Source organism: Miscanthus floridulus, chromosome 13 (assembly GCF_019320115.1).
Source record: "Miscanthus floridulus cultivar M001 chromosome 13, ASM1932011v1, whole genome shotgun sequence".
In the NCBI taxonomy this organism is placed as follows: domain Eukaryota; kingdom Viridiplantae; phylum Streptophyta; class Magnoliopsida; order Poales; family Poaceae; genus Miscanthus; species Miscanthus floridulus.
Window position 1 is genome coordinate 85,830,651 of NC_089592.1, and position 21,344 is coordinate 85,851,994.

General features: G+C 47.4%; 2 protein-coding genes across 3 annotated transcripts; both read left to right on the forward strand.

Annotated features, from left to right (window-relative positions):
- The first annotated feature begins 2,560 nt into the window (after window positions 1-2,560).
- LOC136501783 (major latex allergen Hev b 5-like) lies at window positions 2,561-3,907 on the forward strand. The gene is made up of 2 exons (XM_066497318.1): window positions 2,561-2,672; window positions 2,877-3,907. Exons 1-2 carry the CDS (start codon window positions 2,658-2,660, stop codon window positions 3,537-3,539), a joined length of 678 nt encoding a protein of 225 aa, XP_066353415.1. The 5' UTR covers window positions 2,561-2,657; the 3' UTR covers window positions 3,540-3,907.
- Window positions 3,908-8,308: 4,401 nt separating this feature from the next.
- Window positions 8,309-19,363, forward strand: LOC136501857 (glycerophosphodiester phosphodiesterase GDPDL4-like). Of its 2 annotated transcripts, none has more exons than XM_066497382.1 (9): window positions 8,309-8,571; window positions 9,381-9,749; window positions 9,937-10,049; window positions 10,520-11,021; window positions 16,963-17,001; window positions 17,090-17,380; window positions 17,532-17,671; window positions 18,000-18,486; window positions 18,588-19,363. In XM_066497382.1, exons 1-9 carry the CDS (start codon window positions 8,400-8,402, stop codon window positions 18,881-18,883), a joined length of 2,409 nt encoding a protein of 802 aa, XP_066353479.1. In that variant the 5' UTR covers window positions 8,309-8,399; the 3' UTR covers window positions 18,884-19,363. The 2 variants fall into 2 exon arrangements, with proteins under 2 accessions (XP_066353479.1, XP_066353480.1); XM_066497383.1 differs by having other exon boundaries at window positions 9,381-9,677; window positions 18,588-19,361.
- The last annotated feature ends 1,981 nt before the right edge of the window (window positions 19,364-21,344 follow it).

Here is a 21,344-nt window from a genome sequence, read left to right on the forward strand (position 1 = left end):
ATCGATCCATGCATCAAATATACGCTGCAGGGAGATCGATCATCTATGGTGATGGATCCAGGAGATGAGGAGAACATGCATGCATGCGTGCATGTGGTCGTCCGTCCAGCCCAGCTAGTGACGAGCACGGTGGACATACACTACACATCCCTTACAACTACTCAAAAGGCGTGTGTCTGGCCGTCGTCGTGGCCCTGCCAGCCAGTTCTGAATCTCTGATCCCTTGTACGTTGGCCGGCCTCATGCTGGCAGCCGGATCGATCGACGTCCTAGCTAGCAGCTTATTACTCCTAACAAGCTAGGGCCTCGTTTAGATTGCGAAAAAATTTCAACCCGATGAATAGTACCATTTTCATCTTATTTGATAAATATTGTCCAATCGTGGACCAACTAGGCTCAAAAGATTCATCTCGTGATTTCCAACTAAACTGTGTAATTGGTTATTTTTTTTACTTACATTTAATACTCCATGCAAGCGGCTAAAAATTGATGTGACGGAGAGAGAGTGAAAAAACTTAGAATTTTGGTGACATCTAAACAAGGCCTAGGCCAAAAGTAAACAGTGCACGCATGCAGCTAGCTGTACTAGCATTGTACATTCATCGTCGTCGAGATCTGGACATGTGCATCTTCCAGGCTTTGCCTTGCATGCATGGGCATGGGCTCGCTCGATCGCTGGATCATGGTGGCCATCTTTTGGAGAGATATCAACTTGCCCTGAATATAATGGACACGTACGATATGGGGAATAATGACGTTGCATGTACCCATGTGGTGGAGCTCGGCTCGCTAATATATTCTCCATATATATATATATATATATATATATATATATATATATATATATATATATATGTATGTATGTATGTATGTATGTATATACTATATATACTAGGGAGAATATATTTAGTAGCCAGCTACAAAATAAGTTATTCCGTAGCCACCTCAATTTACAATAATTTTATATACTAATTTACGATAATGTCAATATATATTTATGATAGTTGGGTTACTATAACACATGAAGATATTTACCATAACGTTATAGTAAACCACTTATGCTGTGTTTAGTTCGCGAAATAAAAATTTTTGAATGTCACATCTGATGTTTCGGGAATGTTGGAAGGGGTTTTCAGATACTAATAAAAAAACTAATTACATAGCTCGCCTGAAAACTGCGAGACAAATTTATTAAGCCTAATTAATCCATCATTAGCGCATGTTAGTTACCGTAGCCCTTATGGCTAATCATGGACTAATTAGTCTTAAAACATTCGTATCGCGGTTTCCAACCAAACTATGCAATTAGTTTTTTTCGTTTATATTTAATACTCCGTACATATGCCGCAAGATTCGATGTGATAGTTTAGAGTGAAAATTTTTAGGAACTAAACCAGACCTTAGTATGAAGTTACTATAATCTCGTAAATTAACATAGTAATTATCGTAACTCAAAGTGGCTACAGAATAAGTGGCTAAAAATAACTTATTCTGTAGCCACTTCAAGTTACGATAATTACTATGTTAATTTATGAGATTATAGTAACTCCTTACTAAGTGGTTTACGATAACGTTATGGTAAATATCTCCATGTGTTATAGTAACCCAACTATCGTAAATATGTATTGATATTATCGTAAATTAGTATATAAAATTATCGTAAATAGAGGTGGCTACAGAATAACTTATATTTTGTAGCTGGCTACTGAATATAATATATATATATATATATATATATATATATATATATATATATATATATATATATATATAGGGAGAGGCTATTCAGTAGCCGGCTACAAAATAAGTTATTCTGTAGCCACCTCCATTTACTATAATTTTATATACTAATTTACCATAATGTCAATACATATTTACGATAGTTGGGTTACTATAACACATGGGGATATTTACCATAACATTATATTAAACCACTTAGTAAGGAGTTACTATAATCTCGTAAATTAACATAGTAATTATCATAACTCAAAGTGGCTACAGAATAAGTTATTCTGTAGCCAGCTACAGGATAGTAGCTGGCTGCTATCCTATAGCTGGCTGCAGAATAACTTATTCTGTAGCCACTTTGCTATCCTGTAGCTGGCTACAGAATAACTTATTCTGTAGCCACTTTGAGTTACAATAATTACTATGTTAATTTACGAGATTTACAGTAACTCCTTACTAAGTGGTTTACTATAACGTTATGGTAAATATTCCCATGTGTTATAGTAACCCAACTATCGTAAATATGTATTGACATTATGGTAAATTAGTATATAAAATTATGGTAAATAGAGGTGGCTACAGAATAACTTATTTTGTAGCCGGCTGCTGAATAGCCTCTCCCTATATATATATATATATATATATATATATATATATATATATATATATATATATATATATATATATATAAACACAAAAGAATCCGTATATATGATGATGATACAGTACACTACACATGGTTGGCTGTCTGGCTTGCCCTTTTACACGCAATGACCATTTTGGCCTTGCAGCGCCGGGCACTATATATACAGCCCCTCTGGCCCTCTGCCTCAACACACCACAGAGACACAGTCCATCACACTGGTAAGCTCTGCTAAGCTTGGAGCTTCAGTGCTTTGTTCAGTCCAGCTCCATCGTCAGCTGCACCAATGGCCACCGTCGAGGTAACCACCGCCTTAATTCCGATCCCATTCTCTTCAATTCAATCACTCGATCGCATAGTCAGTTTCATTTCATCCATCTGCATCTGCATGCATGCACCAGTCACCACTATATTTTGCGTGAATGATGCAGTACGTGATCGTACTGAACACACCATGGAAAATGCATGCTCACCTTTCCTTCCTTCCGTGTGTGCCAACGTGCAGGTCCAGGTCCCGACTGCCACGCCCGTCGAGGAGGCTCCGGTGGTAGTGGAGGCTGTCCAGCCGGCAGCCGTCGTCGAGGAGACCCCGAAGGAGGAGGCCGCTGCTCCGGTCGTCCCAGAGACCCCGGCCGCGGACGAGCCAGCTGCGGCGGAGACCGAGGTCGCTAAGGAACCGGAGCCGGAGGCGGTGGCGGTGGCGGAGGCCGAGGCTGCCCCTGCCGAGACGACTGAGACCAAGGAGGTCGAGGCCGTGGCTGAGCCGACTGAGGCAGAGACCAAGGAAGCAGACGCGGAGGCCGCGCCGGCAGCAGAGACGGAGGCTGCTGCTGCCCCCGTCGAGGCTGTCCCGGCCGAGACTGAGGCTGAGCCGGAGGTGGCGGCCGAACCCGAGGCAGCAGCTCCGGCTGAGGCCGAGACCAAGGAAGCGGAGGAAGAGGCTGTGGCGGCCCCGGTTGAGGCCGAGACCAAGGAAGCGGAGCCTGCGGCGGCGGCCGAGGTGGCCGTGCCCGTGCCGGCTGAGGACACCAAGGAGGAGGAGGCAGCCGCTCCTGAGTCCGCCGCCACAGAAGCCGCGCCGGCGCAGGAGGGAGCACCGGCCGCCGCAGCGGCCGAGGAGGCGGCCCCAGCTCCGGAGGCCGCCGCCGCCGATGACAAGTCCGAGTAAGTCCAGCGGCAGACGTGCGCGCGGTCGATCTAGCTGTGTCAGCCTGTCACATGGCGCCGCGCTGGCGCCACGGAACACGGCATGGCGCCGGCATAGGTCGCTAGCTAGCGTCGGCCGTCGTCGCTGTTCGCCGGATTCACGTTGTGTCGTACTTAGCTACGTGGCGCGGTGGGCCCCATTGGTACCTTGTGTCGTGTTGTGTCGAATAATGTATCTGTGTGTTACTTCTGTGTCGGGTTAGTGGGCCGTGTCGGTGCTGGTGTGGCCTGGCTTTACAGCACATCGGTGGGGCCGGGCCTTTCTGTCGTTTATGTTGGTTAATACGTGTACCGTACCATCTAGCTAGTATGTGTTTTCAGTGTGTAGTATCTATCTGTTCCATCTTTTGAAGATCTCTTTTTTTTTCTTTCAAATCAAGCTCTTCAAGTATGAACTTGTTACTAACTAGCATTACCATGTGGGCTAGATTTGAGCTATACATAACTCTCTAACTTTGTGTAGGAATAATGGTTATCTAGCGGGTAAGGACCCGAGGCATGTGGGTTTTCGACCCCACGGGGGTGAGGGCAAATCTAGACTCCCCCACATAGGCTATGGGTTCAGGGCCTCGAAACGAGGTGAGTTTTTATTTCTACCCATGCGTGCCCACCAGGGATCAAACTAGAGTAAATTAAGCCCACTATTTGATGAAGCCTAACAGGCCCATCTAATAAAGCAGCACTAGTAGGTATAAAATATCTCCCTTCATAGAGTTAGACTCCTCTAGAACTCCTCCCCCTCCCGCTCCTTGCCAACCCAAAGCTCATAGGTGTCACACATAAGCAGCCTGTTCGGGAGGCCGTAAACGATCGTGGATTATTTACTGCTGGCTGGTTTGGTGTGAGAGAAAAACACTGTTCCCGGCTGGAAATTTACGATCGTTTACGAGCAAGCGAACAGGCTGAAGGACTTTAGGGCTATGGCGAGTTTTGGTGCTGAGTTTCTTCAGGCATGGATGCAGGGATGTTCCACCTGGCCCCAATCCTCCTCGTTGCCATCCCTAACTTTGTGGCAAATTTATTGTCCATTAGCTAGTTAGGTAGCTAGTGGTGGACTTTTAATCGATCAAGGTTCAAATCCTAGGCTTGAAAAAAGTAGTTACGCCCTGTATTCACGGACGGAGGGAGTACCATGAAGAAGAGATGTTATTTATTAAGTGGGGCTCCTATGTTGATTTCGTCAATCTTGTAAATCGGTTGGTTTAGTCTTTCAAAGGTGTTCACAAAGTTAAAGTGTGTGTCCATAGATGTGGTAGTGAGTATGGATGTCTCTCTATATAAACTTTTGTGCCTCTTTTTGGTTTGCGAAAAAAAAGACTCTGTGGCAAGGTGGGTGGTTTCCTTGAGTTATGTAGAGTCGTATAGGACGTTTGTGCAACAATTGATTTCACTTTTTTTTAAGAGAACGATTGATTTTACTTGCCTAGCTTCAAACGTCGAGCACTTTTGTTAAAAAAAAGGGTCCAGGATCAAAGTGTAAGCCCAATAGAGATCCGCTTGACAAGGTCTCTTGTTCGGATCCCATTTTAGGGCCGGCCCATTTGAAGTTTGGAGGTTTGCACAACATGGGTTGAAAGGCCGTACCTCCTGATCGGCCCATGGGATTATGATCATCAGCTTGATCCGCCACCATTCCTGCACTACTGAAAAGCCCATGGGGGTTGACTGTTCGCAGCCCTGCGAGATGTCCGAGCAAGGGCAAGGGCGAGATGTTTTGGTTCTTGAAAGGATCTTTCCTGGAATTAATAAAGCCAGCGAAACAATCTTCCGTGGAATTATTGAAATGTCTTTGCCCTGAGCCTGAGGATTGCCTATAAGTCAATTTTTTTGTGTATATATCCAAAATTTAACTGCCTATTCGCTTATACTGAAATTTGACTTATACTGAAATGTTGTGAGATAAAAAAAATTATTCTATGACTGGAAAATAGGTCTAGCAAACAGGAGCCAATTAGTCCATAAGGTCGACAGCACCAAAGCGGAGCCCCGCTGAAGTTTACTGCATTCTAGGCGGTGTTTAGTTGGGCAAAGTTTGCGCAGATAAATTTTGCATAATGAAGATTCCATACCGTAGCATTTCGTTTGTATTTGTGAATTATTGTCACTAATTAGACTTAAAAGATTCGTCTCGCAAAGTTAAAGCAAACTGTACTATTAGTTTTTGATTTCATCTACATTTAGTACTCCATGCATATACCGCAAATTTGATGTGACAAAGAATCTTCTTTTTGCATAGTGTCAAATTCAGGAGTTTGGGAACTAAACGTGGCCCTACCTGCAATCGTGCCGTGCCGCAGCAACCTGGACAGCGGAGGCTGACCATGGTCGTGTCACGTCAGCCGTCACGCTCCCTGTAGCGTAATGTCTCTGCCTGGGCTGGGCAGTGGGCACGGACGCACGTGGTGTCTGCCTTGGTTTCGTCTCCCTTTCCCTAGCTTGCCCCGGCTGGCATGCATACATATATGCCTGGGTGCTGCGTGGTGCCGGACGAGTGCACGACCTGGTGGCGCTGGTCAGTCTCCGTCGCCGGCGCTCGCAAGGCACAAGCACAAGCTTTTTCGCTGATGCTGCCTGCCGATCGACCGATCCGTGACGATTTTTGACCATGACGATGATGTATTGATGCAAAACCGATCCTTGCAGTAATGGCTGGTCAGGCACATCAATTAATCCGGTACGAAAAAAAAAACTTGTATATTGTAGTGTGCAAGAGCAACTTGCTGCTCGCCGTCGTGGACTCGTCCCCCGGGCCCCGGCCGTGGTCGGCTCGGCGCACCGTGCGGTGGCCTGGTGGGCGACTGGCATCGTGGCGTCCTCGATCAAGCGATTACTCCCTCAGTCGCTCGTCGCCACGATTTACGTGTCGATAACTATAGCTTGATTTATATAAAATACATATAATATTTCTATCTTTAAATAAATTTATTAAAAAACTAGATTTAAATAATAATACTAATTATATATCATAAATATTAATATTTTTTAACATATATTTAGTTAAAGTTGTTTCTCGATAAATGAAAACAACACACATCTAGGGACGGAGGGGTTACATTACAGTGAGACAAGTAGAAAACGCGACGAACACGACCTCTCTCGCATCACAACAAGAAGCTAAAAAAATTTGATGCATACTCAGTCCGTATTCCCTTCGCTAGCTAAAAAGAAGACGAAATCGACGACTTGACCGGCGGTGACAGATGACATCATCGTCATTATTATATTCTTCATTCATCATATATAGTATATATATAATAATAATAATTCTCCGTTCTGACACTGTAGTCAAAGTCGGAGGAGTTAAAAAAAATGAGCTTCTCCCTCTCAGAACGGTTCTATGAGAGAGGAAACGAAGAAAGAGAAAAACCGGCTCTAATGAACAATATCTGCACAGGACGTGAACAATGTCGTAGCAGAGGGAGGCGGAGCCGCCCGGAGCTGCACCAAGACAGCCTAATTCCAGTCCATGCACGATGATGCTCTAGCTTCACGATGATTCTTCTCCACTTTTTTTTTTTTAATCGATGCCGGTGGCTTGTGTGGCCTTGGAGTGGAGGCAATGCGGCTTAGCCGTGCAATTCGCCGTGGAAAACAGGACCTTTTCTTCTTCTTACCCTCGGCAAAATGGCACCGTCGCAATCCACCTTGACCCGTTACGTTGCAGCTTTCGTCACTGTTTCCCAGCTACTTTCCTTGATTAATTCTTCTCTTCCAGCTCTTAATGCAATGAGGATATACAGCAATACCGGCGGGCAACAAGATCTAGTGAGGGGTTAAGTTTAGATGTTTAGTTTTTCCCTTTCGTTTTCCCTGTTTAGTTGTTTTTCCCGAGGCCTCTTCCTGGAGTTGCTGTTTTCTTTTAGTGAGTTTGGAGTGGGTTTAGGGGGACGCTGCAGTGGTGATGCCCCCTTCCCTCAGTGCTCTCTGTAATTTTCTGTTTTGTTTTTTCTTTTACTCGTCTAATAAAAATCCAGCAAATCTCTTACCGCCTTTTAAAAAAAATGTTTATGCACCGACTCTACTGCGAATAACACATGGTTAGTGAGCTTTCATTTTGCGGAGTCCCGTTCGCCATCCTGTTGCATATTCTTTGGAAGGATATGTTTGGAGGCGTAGAGCAAAAAAAAAAAAAAAAAAAAAAAAAAAAAAACTTGAGCCACTTGCATGCGTTTCTGGTATAACAGTCTCGAGTACTGTTATCTGGCTGGACAATGATTTCCCTTAACCTATGCTAACGATTATCATTTCAACTTTAAAGCACTGTCAGCACTAAGGGCCTGATTGGTTTGCGGTTAAAATTTGTCATACTAAAGATTTGGTACGCCAAAGTTAGGTAAAAAAATTTGTAATAGATTTGGCGAGTCAATGCGAGGGATTGATAAATTTTGACAGTAAACCAAATAATATAGCTAAAATCATTTCTTGTCGAATCTCTGATATGGTATACTTTGGACAACTGCAGAAAAAGTTAGGACAAGACACAAACCGTGGAGTACTGTTACTTAAAAATTTGAAAAAGGACCCTACAGGCCACGGGCCACTGCTCCCCTCTCGTTGTGGCTGACACAGCGCGTGCTCACGAGCGTGTCACTGAGCGGTGGGCCCATCCTCGGTGCGCCACCTTCCCGCGTACAGACATGTGGGGCCGGTGTTTGAACGCGGCTGTGCGGCCTACGGCTGCTATATATGCTTGCCTACCGAAAAAAAAAACAAGAGGCCGTTTCCATTTCGTTTCAGTGAGTGCAACTGCAGCCTGCAGCCTGCAGCAGCAGCTTCTCCTCCAGTTCCCGTGCGCCGCGGGAAGGTGCTGTAAGCTTCGGAGATGGGGAGGAGCAGACGCCATGGAGGAGGAGAACAACGGGGTGCGGGTGGTGGAGGGGTGGCCGCCGCAGCTGCCTTCGCCGCGCTGCTGCTGGGCTGCGTCGTCATGGCCCTCGTCGGCGGCGCCGCCGCGCAGGACCCTGGGCTCCCCTCCGACTACAAAACCCTGAGCGGTAACGCACCCCATCCTTCCTTGCTTTCTTCTCTACAGCTTCCTCCACGCGTCCCGTCCTGCACCTGCAGTACTCCTCTGCTTCGCTTCGTGCATTCGTTCGTAGGAGCCGTGTGCATGCTTTTGTTGCTTCCGCGGGTCAGTACCTGCTGGCAAACCCAATTGGGCCCTTCTTGGGGATGCTTGCTCTAGAGTTTCATAGCTTCTCTGACGAGTGTAGGTAGTTCCGTTCTCTCTCTCTCTAAAACATTCGTACCAACTGGTTATTGCTTCTGGGAATTCCAGAATTCAAGTTTCGGTTCTTCTCTGACAAGTGGAGTGATTGCCGCTGAGTTGCTGTACTTCAGTCGCCTGAATTCTAAGATGATTTTAGACAACAGTCTAATACAACCAACTAATACAATTAAAAGGACAACTCACTCATAAGAGACAATTCACAATTGTTTTCTATAGTCAAACAACGACAATATTAACTAGTCTGCATAACGCTAAAAAAGTTAGGCACCTGAAATATAAAATATAGGAGAAGCGCAAAACTAATTGAGCGATAATCTGAGCAGATGTACAGTCTCTAATGGGACACGGCACCAACAATCATGAGCATTTGAAAGAGCAGGTGTTGGTTTTGTAATCTTGCTGTCGCTGTTAATCAGCTGCTTAAGGTTGGAGGGTGATAAGTTTTCTGTATGTGGGTGATGAACACCGAATGCTTAAACTGTTTTCTGGTCCTCGTGATGATAATACAATGACCGGGGCGTTTTAGCGCTGAAACTCTAAAAAAACAATCATGAGCATTTGTTCTTCCTGCAGGTGCCGCTCCACTTGTGATCGCCAAAGGCGGGTTCTCAGGAGTGTTTCCAGATTCCAGCGAAGACGCCTACTCTTTCGCCAAGGTCGCCAGCGTGCCTGGCACAGCTATGTGGTGCGATGTCCAGCTAACAAAGGACGGTGTTGGTGTCTGCCTCCGGGACATAAACATGAACAACTGCACCACCGTCGGCCCAGCGTACCCCGCCAGGAAGCGGACCTACGTCATCGACGGTGTGCACAAGACTGGATGGTTTGTCTCCGACTTCACCATTGCTGAGCTTCGGTCTGCAGTTCGTCGTGAGTACAGCACGCAATATATGCCACTGCAATGCAAAGCCTTTCGTTTACAGCGATGGGTGTTATATGTTAGTACGTACTAGTTTTTACATTATGGACATCTTAAGTAGTTTGCATTGACATTATTTTTAGTACTGTTTTTATGTTTTGTTTGGTCAAAATCATTCCTACGGTCATCTGCTTTTTATGGCCTGGCTTACAAATTTAGTCTAATGATGTGAGCTATTTTTCTTAACTGAATATCTACTATATTGAGCAGTAACACAAGCAATTTGGTCTCGCACTGAGAAATTCGACGACATCTATCCTATCGTCAGCGTCACTGACTTTCAGTACCTTGTCAAGTCGTCTCCTGTTTGGCTGAATGTCCAGGTTGGATTACTATTCTTGGAACTTAGACCCTGTTTGGTTCCGCTCCTAAAATTTTTAGGAGCTAAAAGTTTTAAGAGCTTTATGAGGCTGCTAAAATCTCCTAAAAGAGTGTTTGGTTCCATCTCTTAAAACTGATTAAAAGCAATAATACACAAGCAAATAGACCATGCAGCCCTCCTCTAGGAGAGAGAGAGGGGGGACAGGGCAATAAAGGAAGGATAGTGGGGGTTCAGGATGGACTTTAGGAGCTTTTAGGAGGGGATGGAGCTCCTAAAGTTTTTGGCCCCTCCTAAAGTTTTTAAAAGCTTTTAGGAGGAGGTGTTTGGTTCTTTAGGCAAATTCTATCCAGATTTTAGCTCCTAAAACTTTTAGGAGGGGTAACCAAACAGGAGCCATGATTTATTCATTTTGTTGCTAGCTAGTGTTATGCTACATTCGAAAGCTAATTTCCTTTTTTTTCATATGTGTAGCATCCCATCTTCTACAAGCAACATGGTTTGGACATGAGCAGCTACATACTTTCAATCCGAAAGCTGGTATCCATGGATTATATCTCGTCACCTGAACTGGGCTTCCTCAAAAATATATCTGCAAGAGTTGGTCGCAAAACAAAGCTTGTGTATAGCTTTCTTGATAAAAACCTCTTAGATCACTCTATAAACCAAACATATGGTTCGCTGTCGAGGAACCTAACGTTTATTAAGTCTGTTGCATCTGGCATAATGGTCCCTAAGGACTACATTTGGCCGGTGACGAATGATAACTATCTACAGCTGCTGTCCACATCAATTGTCACAGATGCGCACAAAGCAGGGCTGGAAATATATGCCTCTGATTTTGCCAATGATAGAATTATTCCCTATAACTACAGCTACGATCCATTGGCGGAATACCTAAACTTTATCAGTGATGGTGGCTTCTCTGTTGATGGTGTACTGTCGGACTACCCTATTACTGCATCAGAGGCAATTGGTAAGCTACTAAGTTTTGCATTAGTACATCATAAGGATTCAACTACAATGTAGTTATCGATCAATGTTTTAAATAGCTGGCTAAGCCATTTTGCTATCTATGTCCCAAAAAGGGCTATAGCCGTCTATAACGGGCTATAGCGGCAGCTAATGGCTAACTTGTATATGAAAAATCTTAGCTAAATCCTTCTCAAACAGCTATAGCCGGAGATAGCGGAGGCTATAGCCGGAGATTTAAAACCTTGTTGTCGATATCCTTTGAAGTACTTCCTCTGTTCTGCTATAATAATATTTTGGCTTTGCACATTTATATTAAGTAAAAGGCATAGCATTGCAATCCTCCTTTGGAACTTATATTTTCTAATACGTTGGGTTGATAAAAGAATGTTTGCACCCCCAAATAATCTACTGCTCCCTTGTGTGAACATACGGCAGGGGAAGGCGGCGCCGAAAAGGTATCCTGCTGTGGTACTATAGTCGCTGCAGGGGCAGACGCCGAACGCCTCACCTGCCGCACTGTAGCCACAGCAAGAGCAGATGCCAGAGTTAGCCCTGCTGTGTTATCTAGTCACTGTTACAGCATGACAGCTGTACTAGGACTAGATGGATAGAGTTGAACAAATAGTTTACCACTGTAACTCGATAAAGAGAGTTTAGATTTGTCATCTCCTATATAGGGCTCCAGCCAACGCTGGTGTCTCTGCTGTGTGTGTATGCTCTGTTCTCCCTCACTTCTTCTACCTCTAGCCATAGTGTGTGGTGGGACAATGTTTGTCGTGGTCGGCAAGACTGGTGAGTGGTCGACTCACCTGAGCCGGTGATCCTGTGGGCTAACAAGTGGTATCAGAGTCGTACAAACGTCGTCGCTGGACTAATCGCTGGTGATGATGCACGGTTCGGAGATGGGCGACAGCAGCGGTGCTGCTGTGGCTACCCAGCCACGACAGGATGTCGTTGTTCGCACGGTGCGGGAGGTCAGCGGCACCAGTTGGCCGACGCTGACTCGCACCAACTATGACGAGTGGTCGGTGACCATGAAGGTCAAGCTCAGAGCTTGAAGGCTCTGGAATGCTGTTGACAAGGGCACCGACAATGAAGAAGATGACATGTCAGCGTTGGAGGCTATCCTCGCTGCTATACCGGTGGAGTACAGGGAGCCATTAGGGGCGAAAAGCTCTGCTAAGGAGACGTGGGAGGCCATTGCAGCGATGCGCGTTGGTTTCGACTGCGCAAAGAAGGCAATGGCCCAGCTTCTGAAGCAGGAGTACGCCAACCTCAAGTTCAAGGATGGTGAATCGGTGGAGGATTTCTCTCTCCGTCTGCAGACGCTCATCAGCAAGCTGAAGAGCCACGGCGTCACCATCGACGAAGAGGAGGCGGTCTCCAATTACCTCCACTCTGTGCCGGCAAAGTACATCCAGATCGCTCTCTCCATAGAGATGTTGCTGGACTTGTCCACCCTCACCATTGAGGATGTGACAGGCCGTCTGCGGGCGATGGACGAGCGCCTAGAGCAGGCGAGAGCAACGAAGGACAGCGGTAAACTGCTGCTGACAGAGGAGGAGTGGGCTGCTCGGAGGAACTCCGGGGTAGCTTCCTCCAGCCGCGATGGCGATGGCAAGCGCCACGGCAAGGCTTCTTCGGTGAAGAAGAAGCAGGTCGACCCCAACGCCTGCCGGCGCTACGGGAAGACAGGCCATTGGGCATGGAAGTGCCCAAATCGCAAATAGGAGAAGAAGACTGAGGCTCATCTAGCGCAAGCTGACGATGATGATGAGACCACTATCCTGATGGCGACATTCTACGCACTGCACGACGTCGAGGCCGAGGAGAAGAGAGAGGTGATGGCGGGCGAAGGACCTGGGAAGGCCCTGAAGGCTATCAACCTCGATGAACCACGCGCCCAAGTCCACCTCGGATGTGTGGGCGACGAGCAGGAGCAGTAGTGGTATCTGGACTCTGGTGCCTGCAACCACATGACGGGCTCCAAGGCAGCCTTCTCCGAGGTCGACGACGATGTTACCGGTACGGTGAAGTTTGGTGATGGCTCAAGGGTGGCAATCCAAGGGCACGACACCATCATCTTCAGGTGCCAGAATGGTGAGCACATCGCGCTAACAGATGTATATTATATCCCGCAGCTGCATTCAAGCATCATCAGCATTGGCCAGCTGGATGAGCGCGGTAGCAAGGTACTGATCAAGGACGGAGTCCTCAGGATCAGGGACCGGGAACAACGACTTCCTGCCAAGGTGAAGAGGTTCCAGAACTAGTTGTACCTGCTCGACTTAAAGGTGGAGCAGCCGGTGTGCCTAGTGGCAAGGCACACCGAAGAACCGTGGCTGTGGCATGCCCGGTTCAGACATCTCAGCCTCGATGCACTTGGTCGACTAGAGAAGATGGTCCGAGGGCTACCCCACATAGAGCATGGAGGCGAGCTGTGTGACAGCTGCCTGGCCAGGAAGCAGAGGAGGCTGTCGTTCCCAAAGGCGGCCAAGTATCGCGCAATGGACGCTCTTGAGCTCGTCCACGGTGATCTCTACGGGCCAATCACGCCAGCCACAAACGGTGGTCGGTGGTACTTCCTCCTGCTCATGGATGATTGCAGCCGCTACATGTGGCTGCAACTCCTAACGAGTAAGAACGAAGCGGCGGCGGCGATCAGCAAGTTCAAGATGCGCGCGGAGGCCGAGAGCGGCAAGAAGCTCCGCGTGCTAAGAACTGATCGAGCGGCGAATTCACTTTGGTGGAGTTCGCTGCGTACTGTGCGGATCAGGGTGTGGTGTGGCACCACACCGCACTGTACTCACCACAGCAGAATGGCGTGGTGGAGCGACGAAACCAGACGGTGGTTGGCATGGCTCGATCCATGATGAAGGCCAAGGGCATGTTGGCAAGGTTCTAGGGTGAGGCGGTGACCACGGCGGTGTTCATCCTCAACCGCGCTCCCACTAAAGCCCTGAAGGGCAAGACGTCGTTCGAGGCTTGGCATGGACGCAAGCCGAGCGTGTCCTTCCTCCAGACATTCGGCTGCATCGGCCATGTCAGGAAGACAAAGCCGGTCCTGACCAAGCTGGAGGACAGGAGCACACCGATGGTGTTCCTAGGCTACGCGGAGGGTACCAAGGCGTACCGGCTCTACAACCCACGCAGAGACAAGGTGCTTGTCCCATGCGACATCGTGTTCGACAAGAAGGCGGCCTGGGACTGGAACAATCCGAGCATGGGGGAAGCTGGTGGCTTGACCAGCACCTTCGTCGTCGAGCACTTGGTCATCCACGGTGGTGGAGACGCTAGGAAAGAGTTGCCGAGAACTCCAGGAGGGGTGCCGAGCACTCCAGCGATAGAGCCGAGCACACCTAGGGAGGTGTCGAGCACTGCGGGAGGGGTGCCGAGCACTCCAGGAGTGGAGCCGGGAGGTCCTGTAGTGGTGGCAACTACTCCAGGACGGGTGCCGAGCACTCCCGTAGCAGAGCCGAGGGGTCTTGCAGTGGTGCCGACCACTGCACGACAGGCACCGAGCACTCTGGGAGGGGTGTAGACCACTCTAGGAGTGGTGACGAGTGGTCTAGGAGTAGTGCCGAGCACTCCAGGTGCTGTGCCGATCACTCCAGCAGAACAGGGACTCCATCAACGCTGATCCAGTTCGCCTCACCTCCAAGTGACATCAGTGAGTTCGTGGATGCCTTCCACGAAGGTGAGGAGGTGCGGTTCCACAGGCTGGACGACATCGTCGACGGCATAGGGCCCTCAGGCCTGGCTGGTCGGCTGCTCAATGACCGAGAGCTGCTGCTCGTCAGTATAGAGGAACCACCCACGTTCGCGCTGGCCGAGTGCGATGGAAATTAGCGACGGGCGATGCTAGAGGAGATGAAGGCGATCGAGAAAAACGAGACTTGGTAGCTCATCGATCCACCTCCAGGATACTGTCCGATCAGCCTGAAGTGGGTGTACAAAGTCAAGCGGGACAAACACGACGCCATTGTCAAACACAAGGCGCGTCTCGTCGCCCGAGGCTTTATTCAGCGTGAGGGCATCGACTTCGAAGAAGTCTTTGCGCCGGTAGCGCGCATGGAGTCTGTCCATTTGCTACTGGCTTTGGTGGCAGCAAAGGGCTGGTGCATCCATCACTTGGATATAAAATCGGCCTTCCTTAACGGCGAGCTGGCGGAGACGGTCTTTGTCAGGCAATCTCTGAGTTTCGCCGTCAAGGGAGTGGAGCACAGGGTGCTCCGACTGCGCAATGTGCTCTATGGGCTACGGTAGGCCCCACGAGTGTGGAACGCCAAATTTGACGCCACGCTGGGCGAACTTGGGTTTACAAGGTGCGCAACCGAGCACGCACTCTACAAGCGACGACGGAGGAAGGAGGAGCTCGTCATCGGCGTGTATGTGGATGAGTTGATCGTCATCGGTGCACATGCGGAGGACATTGATAGCTTCAAGCGCGAGATGGCGGCTCGTTTTCGAATGAGCAATCTCGGCGCGCTCTCCTACTACCTCGGCATTGAGGTGAGACAGGGGAAAGAGGCACTCACGCTCGGTCAGAGTGCGTATGCCTCAAAGCTGTTGGAGTGGAGCGGAATGGCTGAGTGCAAGCCGTGCGTGACTCCGATGGAGGAGCGGCTGAAGCTGACGAAGGCCAGTACTGCGGCGAAGGTAGATGCAACACTCTACCAGAGCATCGTCGACGGTCTGCGCTACCTAGTCCACACGAGGCCGGACATTGCGTTCGCCGTGGGCTACGTCAGTCGCTTTATGGTGGATCCTAGAGAGGATCACTGGGCTGTAGTGAAGCGGCTACTGTGCTACGTCAAGGAGACGGTAGATCAAGGGATCGTCTTCCCCAAGACTAGCAGAAGTAGGCTGCAGCTCACTGTGTTCAGCGATGCAGACATGGCGGGAGACATCGACGGACGGCGGAGCACCTCTGGCGTGCTCGTCTTCCTCGGGTCGGCTCCAATTTCATGGCTGTCATTGAAACAGAAGGTAGTGGCGCTATCTACATGCTAGGCAGATTACGTAGCGGTGGCCACAGCGGCGTGCTAAGTTGTGTGGCTGTGCTGGCTGCTGGGCGAGCTGACAAGTGTGGAAGCTCACCCACCAGCACTGATGGTGGACAACCAGCCCGCCATCGTCCTCACGAAGAATCCAGTTCTCCATGACAAGAGCAAGCACATCGACATTAAGTTTCACTTCCTTAGGGACTGTGTCGATGGAGGGCAGATCGTCATCGAGTTCGTCGAAACTGGTCGGCAACTCGTGGACGTCCTCACCAAGCCGCTCGGCCGTCTTCGACTCACGGAGCTGAAGGAGATGATCAGCATGGAGGGGGTTCAAGGGTTAGCAGTAGGATTAGGAGAAAAATTATTAGATAATCTACTACTCCCTTGTGTGAACGCACGGCAGTGGAAGTCGGCACCGAAAAGGTACCTTGCTGTGGTACTGTAGCCGCTGCAGAGGCAGGCGCCGAACGCATCACCTGCCGCACTGTAGCCACAGCAGGAGTAGGCGCCAGAGTCAGTCCTGCTGTGTTATCTAGTCACTGTTACAGCATGGCAGCTGTATTAGGATTAGATGGATAGAGTTGTATAAATAATTTGCCACTGTAACTCAGTTAAGAGAGTTCAAATTTGTCATCTTCTATACAGGGCTCCGGCCAACGCTGGTGTCTCTGCTGTGTGTATGCTCTGTTCTCCCTCACTTCTTCTACCTCTAGCCGTAGTGTGTGATTGGACAACGTTTGTCGTAGTCGGTAAGACTGGTGAGTGGTCGACTCACTTGAGCCGGTGATCCTGTGGGCAACCCCCCACCCACACACACACATTTTAAGATATGTTTGTGCCCATTTGAAAACTTAGTATGATAGTTAGTTGTTTTTACGACGGAAAAAGCAATACTCCGGTATGGTTTTTAATTCATTTGAATCTTCTCATCTGCAGGTTGTTTTGCTAAACTGAATTCAAGTAAGACGGATCATGGTATGTTTCATGCCTTAGTAATTGTACCATGATGGTTGGATATCTTCTATTTCAACTCAGTTTAATTATCTGTAGCGCTTCTTTACAGGGAAACCCTTAGTTATCTCGCATAATGGTGATAGTGGAGACTATCCGGACTGTACAGACCTGGCCTACCATAGTGCCATTGATGATGGCGCAGATGTAATTGATTGTCCAGTTCAAGTGACAAGTGATGGAGTTCTTATGTGCATGAGTTCCATTAATCTGCTTGACACCACGAATGTTCAGATAACACCTTTCGCCACTCCTCCTTCTGTTGTTCCAGAAATTCAGCCTACACCAGGAATCTTCACATTCAACCTCACTTGGGCCAAAATTAACAGTAGTGCTTTAAAACGTGAGTTTTCTTTTGTAGCATTGTCGATATAATTTTTACCGTGTTGCTTTCTACTACCAAAAGTAAATGGAAAATAACATTACAAATACATGAATACCTCACAAAAGGCACAAACTCATAAGTATCCTTTTGACTGGCCCTTTATCTACAGCCAAGATATCTTCCCCAGTGAGTGATTATTATCTTGTAAGGAACCCAAGGTACGCAAATCAAGGGAAGTTTCTGAAGTTATCTGACTTTCTTGCAATCGTAATGGATAGCGATTTGTCTGGTGCCATGATCATTATTGAGGTGATACCTTCACTCGAAGTTTTGCTTATTTTGATATGATCTCATAGAATTGAACTTTCCACCTGATTTTTGTCTCTCTATTATGACAATGTGATACCTGTCCGTTTCGTTAAAAAAAGCATGACTATATGATGTGCAAAAAAGTTCACCAGATAGTTAACATCATTATATTAAGGAGACATAACTTGTATAAACTTCTGCAAAGATTGTGTTTTTCCCTTATGGCTTACCAAATATCCTATTAATCTTTCAAGAAGTTAAATATCTTAAAATTATCTTAATAAATAGAATTCTTTCGTCATTGACCAATCTATCTTTTGTACTACAGAATGCTGCATATATAGCGAAGTCATTAGGAATTGACATTGTTGATTCTGTAACCACTGCCTTAAGTGCTGCTGGCTTTGGTAATCAGACTGCCAAGGAAGTTCTGATCCAGTCAAAAGATAGTGCTGTTCTAGTCAAATTGAAGCAGCAGAAAACAAAATACAAGCTTGTTTACACTCTCCCTTCAAGCATCGGGGACGCTTCTAATTCCTCATTGAAAGACATTAAGAAGTTTGCTCATGCTGTAGTTGTTGACAGGTTATCTGTTTTCACTCTAAGTTCTAATTTTATCATAAGACAGAACAGACTTGTGCAAGATCTGCAGTCAGCGGGGCTAGCCGTGTATGCACAGGTGTTCCGGAATGAGTTTGTAGCACACCCGTTGGATTTCTTTGGAGATGCAACTGTGGAAATCAATTACTATGTTCAGTCATTTAATCTATCTGGTATCATAACTGATTTCCCGAAGACAGTCAGAAGATACAAAAGTAAGTCTCATTTGCCACGTCATGTGACTAACCACTAGCTCGCATGCAGTTGCAGTATTTATGCTCCATGTTCTGACACCTACATACTCTTGCATTGGCAGAAAACACCTGTACAGTTCTGGGAAAGGATATGCCCGACTACATGCAGCCTGTTGAGGCTGGCGCCCTTGTACAGCTGCTCCAATCCTTCCAAACCCAGCCGCCATCTGTGGCACCAATGCCGACACTGAATTCTTCAAGCGTGGAGGAGCCGCCTCTTCCTCCTGCTGCGCCAAGAAATGTGCCTGATGTTGGCCCCTCAGGGGGCGCCACCGCTCCTCCTTCTGATGCTCATCAGACGGCTACTGCAGGTACTAGTATGCTACTTGTGATGGTTTCCGCAGCTCTGCTGATCTGAGCAGACACATGGTACACAACCGAAGCTAATGACAATTTCCTTTGGATTCGAGCAAGCTTTGACCAGCGATACGGTGCTACCATGCACTTTTTTCTCAGCTATTTTGGTATGTGGCCGCATAATCGTGTCCACATGTACAAATTTGTCAGTAGAAAGGTCATACTACTATCTCTAGTGAGCATGGTGTGTGTGGATATATCATACAGTACATTGCTAGTTGATACCACATTTTATGGTTTATGCACGCCATTGCTCTGTATAGGTCCTCATTCTGAGCTGAACATGCATATATATGCTCTGTGAATTGTCAAGCCTCACGCGTGGATTCCAGTCGTGGTTGCTGTTACTGGTTTACTGCCTAGCGCGGAGTAGTAACAGCCTGGTCGGCTGGTCTCGGGCTTCTCGAGTTGACTGAGCTGCTCCACTGAGAGCACAGCTACCCCGTGTGTAAGCGACTGTTTGGATTCATTAGCACTGATAGTTAGCCTCCACAAAGTCGAAACTTCGAAACACTATCCACATTGGATATAACACATTGCATTGTATGATCGCAACACAACTATGATGCCAATCACCCGTACTTGACATCTTTTAGGCTTTTACTCTCAGCACAGTGCTTGTAAGATTGCAACACGTGAGACGGATGCAACATTAGGACTGACACTTCCTTGTCTCCTAAAGTGAAGAGCACACTACTAAATATAGGCTCCCTGATTAGCAGAGGCAGATATTTTTACCTTTTTAGAGACCGCATCAGGTCTCAAGAAAAAACTCTCTTAATCGATTAATAAAGGCGGTCTCAAAAAAAGGCTATCAACAGAGATAGCATTCTAAGGATCCACCTCTACAATAAACGACACTTTTAAGAGATCAGCTTCTATAAATGGTTACATAAAAAATTAATTTGTAATTTTTTCATACGAAGTCGGATGAATACGAAATTTATATCAAAATTGTAAATCTAGAGTACAACATAGGGGTATGCCAAATCCTCGAGAAGGAGACAGTAGTCCGAATGACCCCCTGACCGACCCTCCGAATCGGTTGGGGGCTATAACCATCGGGTATGCTCGCGCGTACCCTCTAGTGGAACAAGGATGGCTCGGCAGCCTGTAAATCGCCCTCCAACATGGAGGCCCGAGATGTCAAAAGGGCAGGCCCGAGCAGGCCAGGCGACCATTGCTCGGGGTTTGGGGGCTCAGCCACATCGTCGGGATTCCTGACCGATGTAGAGCCTAGACCGAGCCCCCGCCATGGTGACTACCCTAATCTTAGCTTGGGGCCAACCGACGTCTAGAGCCAAGACCAGAAGCCAGCCCCGAAATCCGTCAGGCCGTCAGAGTCTGACAAGTACAGAAGCACTACACCGCCTTCCCGTTCCACAGCCACGAGGCACTATAGGCCACTCCTTCGGTAGGGCCATGCAAGGGGTGTGACGCATCAGAACAAGAGACTCCCTAAGCCCACGGGGCAGAGGCCTTCGGGCCCACTCGTCAGCCCCTTTGGGTATGGGGAGAATTGTTGCATACCAAGAAAGCCTCGAGAAGTCTCGCCTGGGGAAGGCCGCGTCGCCGTAGACATCACCTGACGGTCAAGCGCCAGACTGCAGTAGAGATGTCAGGGAGTGGTTGTGACATTGTCGGCCCTCCTCCTACATGACAAAGGAGTACCTGGCGAATTGTTATGATCATTCCTGACCCTCCTCCAAAACCTGCACCAGCCAAGAAGATGACCCCTAGGAAGAAGCAACTGGCCACAAAGGTGAAGAAGTCTCCTGCCAAGGGGAACTGATAGCAAGCAATGAACCTTTGTGATGCATATTTTGGGAAATATGTTATGGTATTGCAAGTTGCATGAACAACTTGTTATGGTATTGTAAGTTGAATGAACAACTTGTAATGTATTGTCTTCTAGGCCTGAACAACTTGTAATGACTTTGCTATGGTTGTGTCATGTATCCAGACTGAATTTGCTATTTTAATTCTAGTTTCATCTCATTTGCATTGCTACATAAGTGCTCTTCCAGCGATGATTTTTGGATGTCATGTACAAGTGCAATAACAGAAACAACATTCCATTAACCATTGAATATTTTACACATACATGCCCACTGGTTGGTCCAACTAATATTGAAACACATAGGCTCTATTCGCTTCTCTTATAATCCGTCTTTTTCAGCTTATTTTTTCAGCCGAAACAGTATTTTTCTCTCACAACAAATCAGCCGGAACAGTGTTTCGGCTTGTTTTTTCAGCGAAGCGAACGGGGCCATAGTACATTACTCAACTAACACATAGATTTACCTAGTTCAACTAACAGATAACTACTTCATCACATACATAGCTCGAACCACTACACCAGCACCCATGACCAAGCTCAAAGCCTTCCCTGCACCAACCAAAGCATTCATCTTCACCTTCATTGAGTTCTTCTGCACAGGCACCAGTGCCCTTGAATAAGC